The sequence below is a fragment of the Hyla sarda genome, chromosome 3 (genome assembly GCF_029499605.1).
Source record: "Hyla sarda isolate aHylSar1 chromosome 3, aHylSar1.hap1, whole genome shotgun sequence".
Lineage (NCBI taxonomy): Eukaryota > Metazoa > Chordata > Amphibia > Anura > Hylidae > Hyla > Hyla sarda.
In genome coordinates, this window is record NC_079191.1 from 317,857,037 (window position 1) to 317,877,253 (window position 20,217).

The following is a 20,217-nucleotide window of genomic DNA, read 5'->3' on the forward strand; positions in this document are numbered from 1 at the left end:
GGCTAAGCTTCCCACGTGGAGTCTCCATCTTGGTGCACTTCCCCTCCTTCCCCACAAGACAAATCTGATGGGTGGAGTCCTGCTGCAGGCTTTATAGCAGGGTCCCCCAAAATGGCCACCAACCGGAAGTACATGATCTGTGCAACCTCTTCAACAATTCCCTGTGCAACAGGGGGGCGGTCCTTTGACTTCCACTTAGGCTTTGGTACAACAACTTGGTTCCCACACCCAGGGGCGGGGCGTTCCGTCTGGCGGAAATTCCTTGCGGTTGCTGGATTGACCACTGCTGGGGCAGATTGGATTCTGTGACACAGCATGAATTTGTTGTGCTGCTTACACATACTGGAAAACTAGAAATACATAGCCTTTAGCAATCTTCACACACAGTATGGCCTTGAATAAAAAGTACTCCCCCTCTATTTCCTTAACGCCGGTCTGCATAACGCAAAGTCCCGTAAAATGGTTCTGGTGCATAAACTGTTGCACACTCCGTGCGGCTTCTAGCATACAGTTCAGACTGGGGGGTTTTATAGGCACACACCCGAATCCTGTTCGTGCATGCCAAGATTTGGTTGTGGTGACAAAGGGTTTTGTTCGTGGAAATACCTGATCACTTTGTGACGCCAGGGCATAGTTATCCTATACACGGTTCTAAGTTGGAGACAGCTTGGCCAGACACGGGGAGTAAATGAACACACAGACGTCAGGTTTTAGATTACAGATGGTAATACACATACAGTTAGCTTTTGACGTGAACGTGCAGTGTAACCCCTTGGGAGCCCTGTTGCCTTGCTGAGACTTGTGGTGCTTACACCCAACAGATTTATACTGACTTGTGAGATGGAAGATTGATTCCTGGTAGCTAGGGTCCTGTCAAATACTGAAGACTTGTCCGCAGAGGCATGAATTTCTTCCTTGCGAGTAATTATGCAGGATGAGAGATTTTATTTGAAGTAGGCCTCTCCTTAGAGCACATGACACACAGCACACCTGAGCTAAGGTGTTGCTCAGGAGCCACACTAGGGTGAACAGACTAACTCCTCCCCTGCACCCCACTGATAGGGGAGACTTTTGGGGTTCTCATTGGCAGGCAGGATCACATGGGGTTCACACTGCTCTTATTTAAGAGTACACTACATACATCAATTTAGAAAAATATGTTATCTGGCATTAAAAGACACTCATAATTAAGGTAACAGTAGAACTCTAGTGGTCCCAACACCCTCTGCTGTAAAGCTGCCCAAGACACCCCAGCCATGGGACAGCTACTGGTGCTGGGACACCACAAATGCCCCTTGCTTGCATACACAGTAAATACTAACAAGCAATATGCTGTTGAACTAAGTATGCCCAACCATCTCAGTGGATACCCAAAGATAGTCATAACCAAGGGCAACAGGACAAAACCAAGAGAGAACATAGGGGGTAGTATTTATATCTCTCAAGCACAACATGTTTACACCCTGTTCCAAATTAGTATGCAAATGTTATTTTTACAGTCAGCATAATTCTCATGTTATCAACTATTAAAAAGAACAATTCAACAATTCAAATTTTATTGAACAAACCTAAATGATAACATTTTTTTTTTACATAAAAAAAACGTACAATTTACTGTTCCAAATTATTACACACAGTAAGTTTCAAAACATTTTATAGGTTGTGAAGAACTGAAAATTGTCATTTGTTGTGTTTGCAGCATACTTACTGAAATCAAAAGCAATTTCAATCAAACTTTTAACAACATTTTAACAGGTCAGGTTACATTTTAACATAGGCAACACAAAAAGAGAAACACAGCCACACATCCGCCATTTGTAATTTGAGCTACTTGCTTCTCAGCATAATTTAAAAAACGAACAGGTTGTTAGTATACATTTTGATCAAAAAGTTCAAGCCCACTCGCCACGTCAAGGCCACCTCGTTAGAGTGGATCCCTAACCTGACACTGGTGTAGCGCCCGGTGGCGACCACTGCCTCAGAGACCCCATGCCCAACGGGGGAGCGACCCAGTGGCCAGGCAGCCCCACTACTGCCCGACCAGGCCCCTGGCTCTGGGCCACTCCACCTCACAGACAAAGCATCACAGAAACAATGGCCACCACAGAGAACCACACCAGTATGAAACCTACCATGTGCTCACTGCCAGAGGGCTGGGAGAATGGTAGGAGGAAACCCTTATACAGTTTCCTGCTAATTAAAAACACTTGGGCCAAATGGGTGGAGCGGAGTGCTGGCCATGGAAGAAGGGAGAGACTACAAATGTGCAACACAAAAAGAGAAACACAGCCACACATGCACCATTTGTAATTTGATCTACTTGCTTCTCAGCATAAATTTCAAAAACAGCTTGTTAGTATACATTTTGATCAAAAAGTACAAGCCCACTCACCACGTCAAGGCCACCCCTTATTTGATAGCAGCTTCACAAGTCTTACAGCCATTGAACTTGTCAGTTTCTGCTTGAATTTGTTTGCAAGATGTCAGAATAGCCTCCCAGGGCTGCTGTTTGATGTAAACAGCCTCCCACCCTTATAGATCTTTTGCTTGAGGATGCTCCAAAGTTTCTCAATAGGATTGAGGTCAAGGGAGGATGGAGGCCACACCATGACTTTCTCTCCTATTCTTTTCAGCATGAGATGGTGCATTGCCATGCATGAAGATGCTTTTATTACAGAAAAGCATAGTTCTTCCTTCTATGCCAGGGAAGAAAGTGGTCAGTCAGAAACTCCACATACTTTGCAGAGGTAGTCTTTACACCTTCGGGGACACTAAAGGGGCCAACCAGCTCTCTTTTCATGATTCCGGCCCAAAACATGACTCCACCTGCCTTGCTGACATTGTAGCCTTGTTGGAATAGGGTGGCCATCCACTACTACATCCATCTGGACCATCTAGGGTTGCACAGCACTCATCAGTGAACCGGACTGTTTGAAAATTAATCTTCATGTGTTTTTCTGCCCAATGCAGCCTTTTCTGCTTGTGAGCATTGGTTATTGGTGGCCGAACAGAAGGTTTATGTTGCAAGACTCTGGAGCACTATACACCTTTATGTCCGTGGGACTCCAGAGGCACCAGCAGTTTCAAATATCTGTTTGTTGCTTTGTAATGGTATTTTAATTCACTTGATCTGATGCATGGATCTGGCAGAAATCTTCCTCAATGTGCCTGTATCTGCACAAACCTATCTGTGCTCTGAATAAGCTACAAATCTCTTAATAATGCTATGTTCACGCTTAAGTTTTCGTGAAATATCAAATGTTTTCATACCTCGTTCAAGGCATTGAACTATTTCACTCTTTTTGGCAGCAGAGAGATCCTTTTTCCTCCCCATATTGCTTGAAAATGGTGCTCTGCTTAATAATGGAACACCCACCAGTTTTTTTCATAAATTGGGCTCACCTGGCAATCTACCGTAGGTGTCAGAGATTGTTTTCAGTGATCAAAAGAGCCCTGAGACACAATGCCCAATGCCATCCAAGAGTTAAACTGAAAAACTATATATTTAATCTTTGTGACACTTAAATTGAATTTGCATAATAATTTGGAACAGGGTGTATAAATGCTTACACATTTTAAATATGTTTAAGTTCACATAACGCATAAACTTTATAAATACCAGTAACACCATATACATCTGAAGATAAGGTTCTTTACCATGTCTGGGTGACTTTTTGGCCGTCCAATAAAGTGGTAAAAACAACCTTTAACCCCTTAAGGACCAGGCCAATTTTATTTTTGCATTTTCGTTTTTTCCTCCTCGCCTTCTAAAATCCATAACTCCTTTATATTTCCATCTACAGACCCATATCAGAGCTTGTTTTTTGCGTGACCAATTGTGCTTTATAATGAAACCTCTAATTTTACCATAAAATGTATGGCGAACCCCCCAAAAAAATTTTAGGGAGGAAATTTAAAGGAAAACCAAAATTTGGCGCATTTTGGAGGGTTTTGTTTTTACACTATACACTTTAAGGTAAAAATTACATGTGTTCTTTATTCTGTGGGTCAATATGATTAAAATGATACCCATGGCTAGATACTTTTATATTTTTGTACCACTTAAAAAAAATCTAAAACTTTTTGTACAAAATCAGTAATCTAAAATCGCTTTATTTTGACCACCTATAACTTTTTCAATTTTCCATATATAGGGCGGTATGAGGGCTAATTTTTTGCACCTTCATCTGTTCTTTTTATCAATACCGCATTTGCACATAAAACCTTTAGATCATTTTTTATACATTTTTTTTTAAATAAAATGTGACAAAAAAAGCTGCATTTTTGGACTTAAATTTTTAACATTTACGCCATTCACCGTACGGGATAATTAAAATAATATTTTGATAGTATGGACAGTTACACACCAAATATGTTTATAAAAAAAAATGTACGCTTTTTGGGGTAAAATGGGAAAAACTGACAATTTTCATTTTTATTGGGGGAGGGGATTTTTCACTTTTTTTTACTTTTTATTTTTAAATTTTTCAACTTTTATTTTACACTTTTTATGTCCCCATAAGGGACTACCTATAGCAATCCTTTGATTGCTAATACTGTTCAGTGCTATAGGACACAGCACTGATCAGTATTATCGGTGATCTTCTGCTCTGGTCTGCTCGATCTCAGGCCAGCGCAGAAGACCCCAGGAGATGCCAGGTGAGGGGACCTCCGGCCGATCATCCATTCTAAGTACCGCACTGCTGCAGATGCCGTGATCTGTATTGATCACGGCATCTGAGGAGTTAATGGTGGACATCTGCATGATCGCCGGAACCTGCCGTGTATGACGGGAGCATCGTTCCGATGCTCGCGGTCATACACAGGACGTAAATGTATGTCCTGGTGCGGGAAGTCCCGCCAAATCAGGACGTACATTTACGTCTGCGGTCGTTAAGGGGTTAAAATTGGCACATGGCTTTTAGAACTAGTCATCGTGCCCCAGACTGTAATCACACTGATATAACTGCTCTTCTTGACAAATTCTTGCACAGTTTGATCTCTGGGCATGCACACTGCGTTATGTTGTATGATGTATGCCTATGCAGGAAATTAACAAGAAGAGCAGTGACATCAGACTTGCCTGGGCTGTCACTCACACAAACTATGAATGGGGGGATCAGTGACTAACACCAAAAGCTGCAGGCCACAATGGCTAATTTACACATGCTGCAGGACATTTTTAAAAGTTGTTTTTAAAGACTACATCCAGCCAGGGACCTGTTCTTCAGATGTACAAGGTGTTGCTGATACTTATAAAGGGTTCCCTTTTACCCCTTAACGACCACTGGCGTATATTTACGTCCATAGTCGGCTCCAGATCTGTGAAGCATACTTAGAAGCTGACCGCGCTTCGTATCTGCAGGGTCCCGGTTGCTATCAGCAACCAGGACCCGCGGCTAATACCAGACATCGCCGAATGGGCTGATGTCCGGTATTAACCCTTTAGACGCCGTGATCAAAGTTGATTGCAGCGTCTAAAACTGGAGAAATCCATAACGGCTAACTCTGTGGAGCTGTTCAGGATCTCCGCGGTGAAATCGCTGTCTGATCGGTCTTTGATTGCTCAAAGCCTGAAATCCAGGCTTGAGCAATCAAGCGTAGAAAACACTGATCAACGCATTCCTATGGCAATGCATGTTACGCCGAGCGCTCCGGGTCCCCGCTCCTCCCCGGAGCGCTCGCTACACTTCCCTCACTGCAGCGCCCCGGTCGGTTCCACGGACCCGGGGCGCTGCGTTACCACCTCCGGCCGGGATGCGATTCGCGATGCGGGTAGCGCCCGCTCGCGATGCGCACCCCGGCTCCCGTACCTTACTCGCTCCCCGTCAGTTCTGTCCCGGCGCGCGCGGCCCCGCTCCCTAGGGCGCGCGCGCGCCGGGTCTTTGCGATTTAAAGGGCCACTGCACCGCTGATTGGTGCAGTGGTTCCAATTAGTGTTTACACCTGTGCACTTCCCTATATCACCTCACTTCCCCTTCACTCCCTCGCCGGATCTTGTTGCCCTAGTGCCAGTGAAAGCGTTCCTTGTGTGTTCCTTGCCTGTGATTCCAGACCTTCTGCCGTTGCCCCTGACTACGATCCTTGCTGCCTGCCCCGACCTTCTGCTACGTCCGACCTTGCTTCTGTCTACTCCCTTGTACCGCGCCTATCTTCAGCAGCCAGAGAGGTTGAGCCGTTGCTAGGGGATACGACCTGGTCACTACCGCCGCAGCAAGACCATCCCGCTTTGCGGCGGGCTCTGGTGAAAACCAGTAGTGACTTAGAACCGATCCTCTAGCACGGTCCACGCCAATCCCTCTCTGGCACAGAGGATCCACTACCTGCCAGCCGGCATCGTGACAGTAGATCCGGCCATGGATCCCGCTGAAGTTCCTCTGCCAGTTGTCGCTGACCTCACCACGGTGGTCGCCCAGCAGTCACAACAGATTGCGCAACAAGGCCAACAGCTGTCTCAACTGACTGTTATGCTACAACAGTTACTACCACAGCTCCAGCAATCATCTCCTCCGCCAGCTCCTGTACCTCCTCCGCAGCGAGTGGCCGCTTCTGGAATACGACTATCCTTGCCGGATAAATTTGATGGGGACTCTAAGTTTTGCCGTGGCTTTCTTTCCCAATGTTCATTACACTTGGAGATGATGTCGGACCAGTTCCCCACTGAAAGGTCTAAGGTGGCTTTCGTAGTCAGCCTGCTGTCTGGAAAAGCCCTGGCTTGGGCCACACCGCTCTGGGACCGCAATGACCCTGTCACTGCCTCTGTACACTCCTTCTTCTCGGAAATTCGAAGTGTCTTTGAGGAACCTGCCCGAGCCTCTTCTGCTGAGACTGCCCTGTTGAACCTGGTCCAGGGTAATTCTTCCGTTGGCGAGTATGCCGTACAGTTCCGTACCCTTGCTTCAGAATTATCCTGGAATAATGAGGCACTCTGCGCGACCTTTAAAAAAGGCCTATCCAGCAACATTAAAGATGTTCTGGCCGCACGAGAAATCCCTGCTAACCTACATGAACTCATCCATCTTGCCACTCGCATTGACATGCGTTTTTCCGAACGGCGTCAGGAGCTCCGCCAGGATATGGACTCTGTTCGCACGAGGCGTTTCTTCTCCCCGGCTCCTCTCTCCTCTGGTCCCCTGCAATCTGTTCCTGTGCCTCCCGCCGTGGAGGCTATGCAGGTCGACCGGTCTCGCCTGACACCCCAAGAGAGGACTCGACGCCGCATGGAGAATCTCTGCCTGTACTGTGCTAGTACCGAACACTTCCTGAAGGATTGTCCTATCCGTCCTCCCCGCCTGGAAAGACGTCCGCTGACTCCGCACAAAGGTGAGACAGTCCTTGATGTCTACTCTGCTTCTCCACGTCTTACTGTGCCTGTGCGGATGTCTGCCTCTGCCTTCTCCTTCTCTGCTGTGGCCTTCTTGGACTCTGGATCTGCAGGAAATTTCATCTTAGCCTCTCTCGTCAACAGGTTCAACATCCCGGTGACCAGTCTCGCCAGACCCCTCTACATCAATTGTGTAAACAATGAAAGATTGGACTGTACTATACGTTTCCGCACGGAGCCCCTTCTAATGTGCATCGGATCTCATCACGAGAGGATTGAACTGTTGGTCCTCCCCAATTGCACTTCTGAAATCCTTCTTGGACTTCCCTGGCTTCAACTCCATTCCCCAATCCTGGATTGGTCCACTGGGGAGATCAAGAGTTGGGGGCCCTCTTGTTCCAAGGACTGCTTAAAACCGGTTCCCAGTAAACCTTGCCGTGTCCCTGTGCTTCCTCATGTAACCGGTCTCCCTAAGGCCTATATGGACTTTGCGGACGTTTTTTGCAAAAAACAAGCTGAGACTCTACCTCCTCACAGGCCTTATGATTGTCCCATTGACCTCCTCCCGGGCACTACTCCACCCCGGGGCAGAATCTATCCTCTGTCCGTCCCAGAGACTCTTGCCATGTCTGAATACGTCCAAGAAAATTTAAAAAAGGGCTTTATCCGTAAATCCTCCTCTCCTGCCGGAGCCGGATTTTTCTTTGTGTCCAAAAAAGATGGCTCTCTACGTCCTTGCATTGACTACCGCGGTCTTAATAAAATCACGGTTAAGAACCGCTACCCCCTACCCCTCATCTCTGAACTCTTTGATCGTCTCCAAGGTGCCCATATTTTTACCAAACTGGACTTAAGAGGTGCTTATAATCTCATCCGCATCAGAGAGGGGGATGAATGGAAAACGGCATTTAACACCAGAGATGGACACTTTGAGTATCTGGTCATGCCCTTTGGTCTATGCAACGCCCCTGCCGTCTTCCAAGACTTTGTTAATGAAATTTTTCGTGATCTACTATACTCCTGTGTTGTTGTATATCTGGACGATATCCTGATTTTTTCTGCCAATCTTGAAGAACACCGCCAGCATGTCCGTATGGTTCTTCAGAGACTTCGTGATAATCAACTCTATGCCAAAATAGAGAAATGTCTGTTTGAATGCCAATCTCTTCCTTTTCTAGGATACTTGGTCTCTGGCCAGGGACTACAAATGGACCCAGATAAACTCTCTGCCGTCTTAGATTGGCCACGCCCCTCCGGACTCCGTGCCATCCAACGTTTTTTGGGGTTCGCCAATTATTACAGGCAATTTATTCCACATTTTTCTACCATTGTGGCTCCTATTGTGGCTTTAACAAAAAAAAATGCCGATCCCAAGTCTTGGCCTCCTCAAGCGGAAGACGCCTTTAAACGACTCAAGTCTGCCTTTTCTTCGGCTCCCGTGCTCTCCAGACCTGACCCATCTAAACCCTTCCTATTGGAGGTTGATGCCTCCTCAGTGGGAGCTGGAGCTGTCCTTCTACAAAAAAACTCTTCCGGGCATGCTGTTACTTGTGGTTTTTTTTCCAGGACCTTCTCTCCGGCGGAGAGGAACTACTCCATCGGGGATCGAGAGCTTCTAGCCATTAAATTAGCACTTGAGGAATGGAGGCATCTGCTGGAGGGATCAAGATTTCCAGTTATTATTTACACCGATCACAAGAACCTCTCCTACCTCCAGTCTGCCCAACGGCTGAATCCTCGTCAGGCCAGGTGGTCTCTGTTCTTTGCCCGATTTAATTTTGAAATTCACTTTCGGCCTGCTGATAAAAACATTAGGGCCGATGCTCTCTCTCGTTCCTCAGATGCCTCTGAAATTGAACTCTCTCCTCAACACATCATTCCTCCTGACTGCCTGATTTCCACTTCTCCAGCCTCCATCAGGCAAACTCCTCCAGGAAAGACCTTTGTTTCTCCACGCCAACGCCTTGGGATCCTCAAATGGGGTCACTCCTCCCATCTCGCAGGTCATGCGGGCATCAAGAAATCTGTGCAACTCATCTCTCGCTTCTATTGGTGGCCGACTCTAGAGACTGATGTGGTGGACTTTGTGCGAGCCTGCACTATCTGTGCCCGGGATAAGACTCCTCGCCAGAAGCCCGCTGGTTTTCTTCATCCTCTACCTGTCCCCGAACAACCTTGGTCTCTGATTGGTATGGATTTTATTACTGACTTACCCCCATCCCATGGCAACACTGTTATTTGGGTGGTCGTTGATCGATTCTCCAAAATGGCACATTTCATTCCTCTTCCTGGTCTTCCTTCAGCGCCTCAGTTGGCTAAACAATTTTTTGTACACATTTTTCGTCTTCACGGGTTGCCTACACAGATCGTCTCGGATAGAGGCGTCCAATTTGTGTCTAAATTCTGGAGGGCTCTCTGTAAACAACTCAAGATTAAATTAAATTTTTCTTCTGCATACCATCCTCAATCCAATGGACAAGTAGAGAGAATTAACCAGATCTTGGGTGACTATTTACGACATTTTGTTTCCTCCCGCCAGGATGACTGGGCAGATCTTCTACCTTGGGCCGAATTCTCGTATAATTTCAGAATCTCTGAATCTTCCTCCAAATCTCCGTTTTTCGTGGTGTACGGCCGTCACCCTCTTCCCCCCCTCCCTACCCCCTTGCCCTCTGGTCTGCCCGCTGTGGATGAAATTTCTCGTGATCTTTCCACCATATGGAAAGAGACCCAAAATTCTCTCTTACAGGCTTCTTCTCGCATGAAGAGATTCGCAGATAAGAAAAGAAGAGCTCCTCCCATTTTTTCCCCTGGAGACAAGGTATGGCTCTCCGCTAAATATGTCCGTTTCCGTGTCCCGAGCTATAAGTTGGGACCACGCTATCTTGGTCCTTTTAAAGTTTTGTGTCAAATTAATCCTGTCTCTTACAAACTTCTTCTTCCTCCTTCTCTTCGTATCCCTAATGCCTTTCACGTCTCTCTTCTTAAACCTCTCATCCTCAACCGTTTTTCTCCTAAATCTGTTCCTCCCACTCCTGTTTCCGGCTCCTCGGACATCTTCTCTGTCAAAGAGATTTTGGCCTCTAAAAAGGTCAGGGGAAGAACTTTTTTTTTAGTGGATTGGGAGGGTTGTGGTCCAGAAGAGAGGTCCTGGGAACCTGAGGACAATATCCTGGACAAAAGTCTGATCCTCAGGTTCTCAGGCCCCAAGAAGAGGGGGAGACCCAAGGGGGGGGGTACTGTTACGCCGAGCGCTCCGGGTCCCCGCTCCTCCCCGGAGCGCTCGCTACACTTCCCTCACTGCAGCGCCCCGGTCGGTTCCACGGACCCGGGGCGCTGCGTTACCACCTCCGGCCGGGATGCGATTCGCGATGCGGGTAGCGCCCGCTCGCGATGCGCACCCCGGCTCCCGTACCTTACTCGCTCCCCGTCAGTTCTGTCCCGGCGCGCGCGGCCCCGCTCCCTAGGGCGCGCGCGCGCCGGGTCTTTGCGATTTAAAGGGCCACTGCACCGCTGATTGGTGCAGTGGTTCCAATTAGTGTTTACACCTGTGCACTTCCCTATATCACCTCACTTCCCCTTCACTCCCTCGCCGGATCTTGTTGCCCTAGTGCCAGTGAAAGCGTTCCTTGTGTGTTCCTTGCCTGTGATTCCAGACCTTCTGCCGTTGCCCCTGACTACGATCCTTGCTGCCTGCCCCGACCTTCTGCTACGTCCGACCTTGCTTCTGTCTACTCCCTTGTACCGCGCCTATCTTCAGCAGCCAGAGAGGTTGAGCCGTTGCTAGGGGATACGACCTGGTCACTACCGCCGCAGCAAGACCATCCCGCTTTGCGGCGGGCTCTGGTGAAAACCAGTAGTGACTTAGAACCGATCCTCTAGCACGGTCCACGCCAATCCCTCTCTGGCACAGAGGATCCACTACCTGCCAGCCGGCATCGTGACAATGCATTGAACAGTGCCTGCAATCAGTGTATGCAATGTTAACGCCACTAGAGGCGGCTATAACTGTTATGATTCGGCTAGCTGGGTGTGGATCCTCTGTGTCAGCGAGGGATTGGCGTGGACCGTGTCGGTGGACCGGTTCTAGGTTGCTACTGGTTTTCACCAGAGCCCGCCGCAAAGCGGGATGGTCTTGCTGCGGCGGTAGCAACCAGGTCGTATCCACCGGCAACGGCTCAACCTCGCTGACTGCTGAGAAGGCGTGGGACAGAAGGACTAGGCAGAGGCAAGGTCAGACGTAGCAGAAGGTCGGGGCAGGCGGCAAGGTTCGTAGTCAATAGCGATAGCAGAAGGTCTGGAACAAAGGCTTTGGACAACACTAAACGCTTTCTCTGGCACAAGGCAACAAGATCCGGCAAGGAAGTGAAGGGGAAGTGAGGTTATATGGACAAGGAGCAGGTGGAAGCTAATTAGACTGATTGGGCCAGGCACCAATCACTGGTGCACTGGCCCTTTAAATCTTAGAGAGCTGGCGCGCGCGCGCACCCTAGAGAGCGGAGCCGCGCGCGCCAGAACATGACAGCCGGGGACCGGGATGGGTAAGTGGCTTGGGATGCGATTTGCGAGCGGGCGCGTCCCACTATGCGAATCGCATCCCCATCGTGAATGTCAGTGCAGCGCTCCCGGTCAGCGGGTCTGACCGGGGCGCTGCAGAGAGGAGAACGCCATGAGCGCTCCGGGGAGGAGCAGGGACCTGGCGCGCTCGGCGTAACAGTACCCCCCCTTAGGTCTCCCCCTCTTTTTGTCTCCTTGTCCCTTCAAATGAGACGAGAACATAGGGGACGCCTCTTGAGTCTCCTTCTAGAACAAAAAGAAGTCCTGGGTAGCTACACCAGCGGCAGGTAGTTCAGTAGGAATGGGGAGGGGGGGCAGAGGGTGAAGCATGTCACAGGGCAGAGTGTCACCAGGATGGGGGCTATGAGGAGGCACGGCACAGTCCTGATAGGCCTTGGGGAGACCAGGCACAGGAGGAGACACTGAGGCCCGACAGACGGGACTGGGAGCAGACGTGATGCATTTCTTGCGGCAAGCAGGACCCCAATTCTTGATCTCCCCGGTGGTCCAGTCAAGGGTGGGAGAATGATGCCGGAGCCATGGCAGACCGAGGAGGACTTCAGAGGTGCAGTTGGGCAGGACGAAAAATTTAATTTTCTCGTGATGCAGTCCAATGCTCATAAGCAAGGGTTCTGTGCGGTAACGCACAGTGCAGTCCAACTTCACTCCGTTGACCGAAGAAATGTAGAGCGTCTTGACGAGACGGGTCACCGGGATGCAGAACCTATTCACCAAAGAGGCCAGAATAAAATTTCCAGAAGAACCAGAGTCCAAGAAGGCCACGGCTGAGAAGGAGGAGTTGGCAGAAGGAGAAATCCGCACGGGCACAGTGAGACGTGGAGAAGCAGACTTCGTACCAAGAGACGCCACTCCCACGTGAGCTGGGTGCGTGCGTGCGTGCGTTTCCCAGACGTGGAAGAGGAATAGGGCAATCCACCAAGAAATGTTCGGTACTAGCGCAGTACAGACATAAATTTTTATCCCTACGGCGAGTCCTCTCTTCATGGGTCAGGCGAGACCGATCCACTTGCATAGCCTCCTCGGCGGGAGGCACAGGGGTAGATTGCAAAGGATACTGTGAGAGAGGTGCCCAGAGATCAAGGTCTTTTTCCTGGCGGAGCTCTTGGTGTCTTTCAGAAAAACGCATGTCAATGCGGGTGGCCAAATGAATAAGTTCTTGCAGGTTGGCAGGAATCTCTCGTGCGGCCAGCACATCCTTGATGCTACTGGATAGGCCTTTTTTAAAGGTCGCACAGAGAGCCTCGTTATTCCAAGACAATTCGGAGGCGAGAGTACGAAATTGGATGGCGTACTCGCCTACTGAAGAATTACCCTGGACCAGGTTCACAGGATCCTCTGTGTCAGCGAGGGATTGGCGTGGACCGTGTCGATGGACCGGTTCTAGGTTGCTACTGGTTTTCACCAGAGCCCGCCGCAAAGCGGGATGGTCTTGCTGCGGCGGTAGCAACCAGGTCGTATCCACCGGCAACGGCTCAACCTCGCTGACTGCTGAGAAGGCGTGGGACAGAAGGACTAGGCAGAGGCAAGGTCAGACGTAGCAGAAGGTCGGGGCAGGCGGCAAGGTTCATAGTCAATAGCGATAGCAGAAGGTCTGGAACACAGGCTTTGGACAACACTAAACGCTTTCTCTGGCACAAGGCAACAAGATCCGGCAAGGAAGTGAAGGGGAAGTGAGGTTATATGGACAGGGAGCAGGTGGAAGCTAATTAGACTGATTGGGCCAGGCACCAATCACTGGTGCACTGGACCTTTAAATCTTAGAGAGCTGGCACGCGCGCGCCCTAGAGAGCACGCGCCAGAGCATGACAGCCGGGGACCGGGACGGGTAAGTGGCTTGGGATTGCGATTCGCGAGCGGGCGCGTCCCGCTATGCGAATCGCATCCCCATCGTGAATGTCAGTGCAGCGCTCCCGGTCAGCGGGTCTGACCGGGGCGCTGCAGAGAGGAGAACACCGCGAGCGCTCCGGGGAGGAGCAGGGACCCGGAGCGCTCGGCGTAACAATAACACTGCATAAAAAAAAAAGTTAAATATGATTTAACCCCTTCCCTAAAAAAAAAAAATCTGAATCACCCCCCTTTTCCCATTTAAAAAACAAAAAAAAGTGTGTAAATAAAAACAAAACATGTGGTATTGCCGCATGCATAAATGTCCGAACCATAAAAATATATCATTCAATGGTGTACGCGCAAAAAAATAGTCCAAAATAGCGTATTTTTTGGTCACTTTTTATACCATAAAAAGCAATCCAAACAAAAATGGTATGGATAAAAACTTCAGATCACGGCGCAAAAAATGAGCCCTCATACTGCCCCATTCGTGGGAAAAAAAAGTTAGTGGGTCAGAAGATGACAATTTTTAAACGTATTCATTTTCGTTCGTTCGTTCGTGTAGTTATGATATTTTCCAGAAGTACAACAAAATCAACCTATATAAGTAGGATATCATTTTAATCATAAGAACATACAGAATAAAGATAAGGTGTCATGTTTACCGAAAAGTGTACTGCACAGAAACAGAAGCCCCCAAAAGTTACAGAATTTTGTTTTTTCTTTCATTTTCCTTCATTTTATTTTTTTTTCCGTTTCTCCATAGATTTTCTGGTAACATGACTGCTGTCATTACAAAGTAGAATTGGAGGCGCAAAAAATAACAAAAAAAAAAACATCATATGGATTTTTAGGTGCAAAATTGTAAGGGTTATGAGTTTTAAAATGTAAGGAGGAAAAACCTTAAGTGCAAAAACTGAAAAACGCTTGGTCCTTAAGGGGTTAAATGCACACAAAAAAAAAGTGTAATTACTAAATGTTGGTCCAATGCTCCAGTACATTGTAAAGTTGGTTACTGTTATAGCTACTTAAAGGGGTATTCCAGGAATAAACTTTTTATATATATATATCAACTGGCTTCAGAAAGTTAAACAGATTTGTAAATTACTTCTATTAAAAAATCTTAATCCTTTCAGTACTTATGAGCTTCTGAAGTTAAGGTTGTTCTTTTCTGTCTAAGTGCTCTCTGATGACACGTGTCTCGGGAACTGCCCAGTTTAGAAGCAAATCCCCATAGCGAACCTCTTCTAAACTGGGCGGTTCCCGAGACACGTGTCATCAGAGAGCATTTAGACTTTCTGGATCCAGTTGATATATTAAAAAAAAAAAAAGTTTTTTTTCCTGGATAACCCCTTTAAGAAATACAATCATGGCTGTAAATGTTTGCACCCCTGAAATTTTTCTAGAAAATAAAGTATTTCTCGCAGAAAAGGATTGTAGTAACTGGACTCATTGCTGGTCACTTCAGAACTCTCAAGCACTTTGTTGTCATCCATTTCTGGGTGCTTTTTGACAGATGTTTGGGGTCATTGTCCTGCTGGAAGACCAAAGATCTCGGATGCAAACCCAGCTTTCTGAAACTGGGCTGTACAGGGCGACCCAAAATCCGTTGGTAATCCTGAGATTGCGTGATGCCTTGCACACATTCAAGGCACCAAGTGCCAGAGGCAGCAGAACAACCCCAAATCATCATTGAACCTCCACCATATTTCACTGTAGGTAGTGTGTTCTTTTCTTTGTAGGCCTCATTCTGTTTTCGGTAAACAGTAGAATGATGTGCTTTACCAAAAAGCTCTATCTTGGTCTCATCTGTCCACAAGACGTTTTCCCAGAAGGATTTGGGCTTAGGCTAAGTTTCCACTTGTTTTTTTTTCTGGCAGTTTTTGAAAAACTGCCACTGCAGTTTTTGAGCCAAAGTCAGAAGTGGATCCATAAGGGAGGGGAAGTGTAAGTGCTTCCCTTATATGTCCTATTCCTTTTGAATACACTTCTGGCTTTGGCTCAAAAACTGCAGTGGAAGTTTTTCAAAAACTGCCAGATAAAAAAACAAGTGGAAACTGAGCCTTACTCAAGTTCATTTTTTGGCAAAATGTAGTCTTGCTTTTTTATGTCTCTGTGTCAGCAGTGGGGGTCCTCCTGGGTCTCCTGCCATAGCGTTTCATTTTATTTAAAGGGGTACTCCGGTGCTTAGACATCTTATCCCCTATCCAAAGGATAGGGGATAAGATGCCTGATCGCGGGAGTCCCGCTGCTGGGGACCCCCAGGATCATGCACGCGGCACCCCGTTTGTAATCAGTCCCCGGTGCATGTTCGCTCCGGGTCTGATTACTAGCGACTACAGGGCGGGCGGCATGTGATGTCACGCCTCTGCCCGCTTGTGATGTCACGCTCCGCCCCTCAATGCAAGTCTATGGGAGGGGGTGTGACAGCTATCACACCCCCTCCCGTAGGCTTGCATTGAGGGGCGAAGCGTGATGTCACACGGGGGCGGAGGCGTGACGTCACACGCCACTCGCCCTGTAGTCGCCGGTAATCAGACCCGGAGCGAACACGCTCCGGGGACTGATTACAAATGGGGTGCCGCGTGCATGATCCCGGGGGTCCCCAGCAGCGGGACTCCCTATCCTTTGGATAGGGGATAAGATGTCTAAGCACCGGAGTACCCCTTTAAATGTCGACGGATAGTTCACGCTGACACTGATGCTCCTTAAGCCTGCAGGACAGCTTGAATATCTTTGGAACTTGTTTGGGGCTGCTTTTCCAACATCTAGACTATCCTGCATTGACACCTTTCATAAATTTTTCTCTTCCGTCCACCGCCAGGTAGATTAGTTACAGTGCCATGGGATGGAAATTTCTTGATAATGTTGTGCACTGTGGACAAAGGCAAATCCAGATTTCTGGAGATGGGCTTGGAACCTTGAGATCGTTGATATTTTTCCACAATTTTGGTTCTCAAGTTCTCTTCTCTTTCTGTTGTCCATGCTTAGTGTGGCATACACAGACAGACACACAAAGATTAAGTGAACTGCTCTCCTTTTTATCTGCTTTCAGGTGTGATTTTTATATTGCCCCCACCTGTTACTAGCCCCAGGTGAGTTTAAAGGAGCATCACATGCTTTAAAATGTTAATTTTTCACAATTTTGAAAGGGTGCCAATAATTTTTTCCACCCCATTTTTGGAGTTTGGTGTGACCAATTAGCTTTTTTTCCTCCGTTTAGTTCCAATACACACAAAGGGAATAAACATGTGTATAGCAAAACATGTGTTACTCCAATCGTTTTCTGTGAGAAATACTTCATTTTCTAGAAAAATTTCAGGGGTGCCAACATTTACGTCCATGAATATAGGTGATTATTTTCACAAACATGCACTGCTTCAATTGGGCATGCAATTTATTTCAGTAATAAAACTGTTTAAAATCACTGTGTGTCAGCACTAGATCATAAAATAATTACTACAACGCCCACTTGCACACCTCCCAATTCTTCTAAATTCAGTAATTCTGCCATCAAATCAAAATGAGGAGTCCAACCATATATGACACAAGCTTTGCTGATTTTTAATTACATCCTAGAAAAAAAAGGAGATACAAATTTATTAAAAAGGTCACATACATGCAAAAGTGGTACAGATAAAAACTACAGATCACTGTGCAAAAAATGAGCCCCCATACAGCCCCATAAACTGGTTAACAAAATAATAAAGTTATAGGAGGTCAAAAAATTGGGGAATTTAAACATACCTTTTTGTTAAAAAAAAAAAAAAAAAAAAAAAAAAAAGTATACGTTTTATTAAAAGTAGTACAATAATAGAAAAGTGTGGGGATTATTAAACCGTGGTGACCCACAGAATAAAGATAACATGTCATTTTTACCATAAAGGTTTACTACGTAAAAACAAAGCCCTCACAAATTAGCAAAATTGCATTTTTCTTTTGAATTTTCCACCATAACAAATAAATTTGACATCACAGACACATGATAAAAAAAATCTGTTATCTGTTTGGATATGCTGTGTTAATTTGATTATTTTCTTTATAGGAGGAATGTTTAACTTTGTAACTGGCGCCAATTTCCTGGGTGAAATTGTGGAATGGTATGGTTTTGCTATAGCAACATGGTCTCTGCCAGCATTTGCCTTTGCATTATTCACCATGAGTTGCATTGGGCCAAGGGCTTATCATCACCACAAGTAAGGCACAACTGTTTATTATTTAAAAGACATTTATTTTACGACCTTTTATTTCATTACAGTTTTTATGACAATAAAAAGGGAAATACACAAAACCTAGCAAAAGCAGGAAGCGACCGCTGTGGTAATTATAAAAAAAAAATAAAAAAATAAAAACACAAAACAGAACAATGAACTATAAGATTAGGCAAAAAGAGGCCAAGCAAGTTAGAAAGAGCTTCTAAAGCACAGGCAGAATAGAAACTAGCTTAGTCAGTGAAAAAGGGGATCAGACATTTTTCAGATACATAAATGAAAAAAAGGAAATTAAAACAAGGAATAATTAAAATAAAAATTAAGGAAGGAAGGTTTGTAGAAGAAAAAAACTAGCCGACTGCCTCAATCAATACTTCTGCTTAGTTTTCACAGAAGAAAATGAAAGAAAAGGGCCTCAGTTATTGAGCAAGACTAAATAATTATTGGATGCACATGTCTTTACAGAGAAAGAGGTTCTATGTCAGCTGTCTAATGTTAAGACAAATAAATTACAGGTGCCTGATAGGATACATTCAAACTTATTAAAAGGGTTATCCAGATGGAGAGGATGGGGTTTCCAAACAATGCTCATTGTGTGGGATATAAAAATATACTGGTACTTACTACTGGCCAAAGTGGGACGTGACTGTGGTCACGTTGCAGCACAGGAAGATGATAGCACAGAGGGACCAGAGTAGGACACTGTAGGCACAGTGGGAGCACTGGAGGGAAATAGAGGTTTATTATTATTTTTTATAGCCCACACAATGGGAATTGTTAGGATCAACCCGCCAGATAACTACTTTAAAAGAGCATAGCGTGGTACTAGCAAAACAGTTAACAGATTTAGTTCTAGAAGATTGGAAATTAGTAAATGTTCATTTACAAAAAAGGTAAAAAGGTAGTAGGGAGGAATTGGGAAATTAAATACCAAGTCTAACATCAATAGTGGAGTAATTAAAATCACATGGCTTATACAACATGGGTTAACTTCAGGGAGATCATGTCAAACTAATCATATTGATATTTTTTTTCTTTGGGTGACAAAAATAAGCACTAAACATCGATAATCTAGATTCTAGAGGGGCACTAAACATCGATTATCTAGATTCTAGTAAGACCTTTCACATTGTGCCACTTAGAAGACTTATCAATAAACTGTAATCTTTTATCTTTGATTCCCATATTGTCAAGTGGTTTAGGTTGGTATAGGAGTGACAGAATACAAGGTAAAGTAATGGTCATTTTGCTGATAAAACAAAGATATGTAACAGAGTTGATGTTCCTGGAGGGATATGCCAAATGGAAAAGAGTTTATGTGAACTAGAAAAATTATCAAAACTCTGGCAACTTTTAATGTGGATAAGTGCAAGATAATGCACCTTGGGCATGTAAACCTAAAGGTAGAATATAGAATATGTGATATAATCCTGACCTCAGTATCTGAGGAAAGGGATTTAGGGGCCATTATTTCAGAAGACTTAAATGTAGGCAGACAATGTCATAGAGCAGCTGGAAATGCTAGCCATATGCTTCGGTGTATAGGGAGAGGTATTAGCAGAAGAAAGAGGGAAGTGGTCGTGCCGCTGTACAGAGCATTGGTGAGACCTCACTTGGAGTATTGTGTGTAGTACTGGAGACCATTTATCCAGAAGGATATAGATACTTTATAGAGAATACAGAGAAGAGCTGCCAACTAGTAAATGGATTGCAGGATAAACTTACTAGGAAAGGTTAAAAGGATCTTAACATGTATAGCTTGGAAGAAAGAAGAGACAGAGGGAATATGATAGAAACTTTTAAATACAGAAGCCTGATATCCTAACCTTGCTCTTGCCTGATGCCTTGTACCTGCTTGATTCTCCAGTTTATGACTTGGACTGCCAACCATGCCTAAACTCTAATCAAAGACAAAGTGAATTGTTGAATGGGCACAGCTGAAGTAGTGAGGCAAGTGCAACAAACTGGCAAAAATTCAAACATGTACCAAAAAGAAAAGCTAGAAGCCATAATACACAACATCCAAATTAGTGTAAAAAATAAACATTTTGTTGCATATGAAAGACACAAAAATCATTTAATATACAGATAAGCCCTGACGTCCTGGTACTTATAAGACTGTAGGAATTCCGGTCCCCACCGCACGCCGGGCTGGGACCAGACCAGGATGCCTGCTGAAATCTTGCTGAGACACCCCTCCCCCCATGTCAGCGATCGCTGCAGATCGCTCATCAATTCAAATAGACGATTTGCAGTGATTCAGGGTCACTCGGGTCC

General features: G+C 46.0%; 1 protein-coding gene across 2 annotated transcripts in view; it reads left to right on the forward strand.

The window, feature by feature from the left end:
- SRD5A2 (steroid 5 alpha-reductase 2) overlaps window positions 1-20,217 on the forward strand; it is a 110,211-nt gene that overhangs the window by 66,236 nt on the left and 23,758 nt on the right. For both annotated transcript variants that reach the window (XM_056567161.1, XM_056567159.1), the window contains exon 5: window positions 17,775-17,925. In XM_056567161.1, coding sequence (XP_056423136.1) covers window positions 17,775-17,925 — 151 coding nt within the window. The remainder of the gene's footprint in view (window positions 1-17,774; window positions 17,926-20,217) is intronic.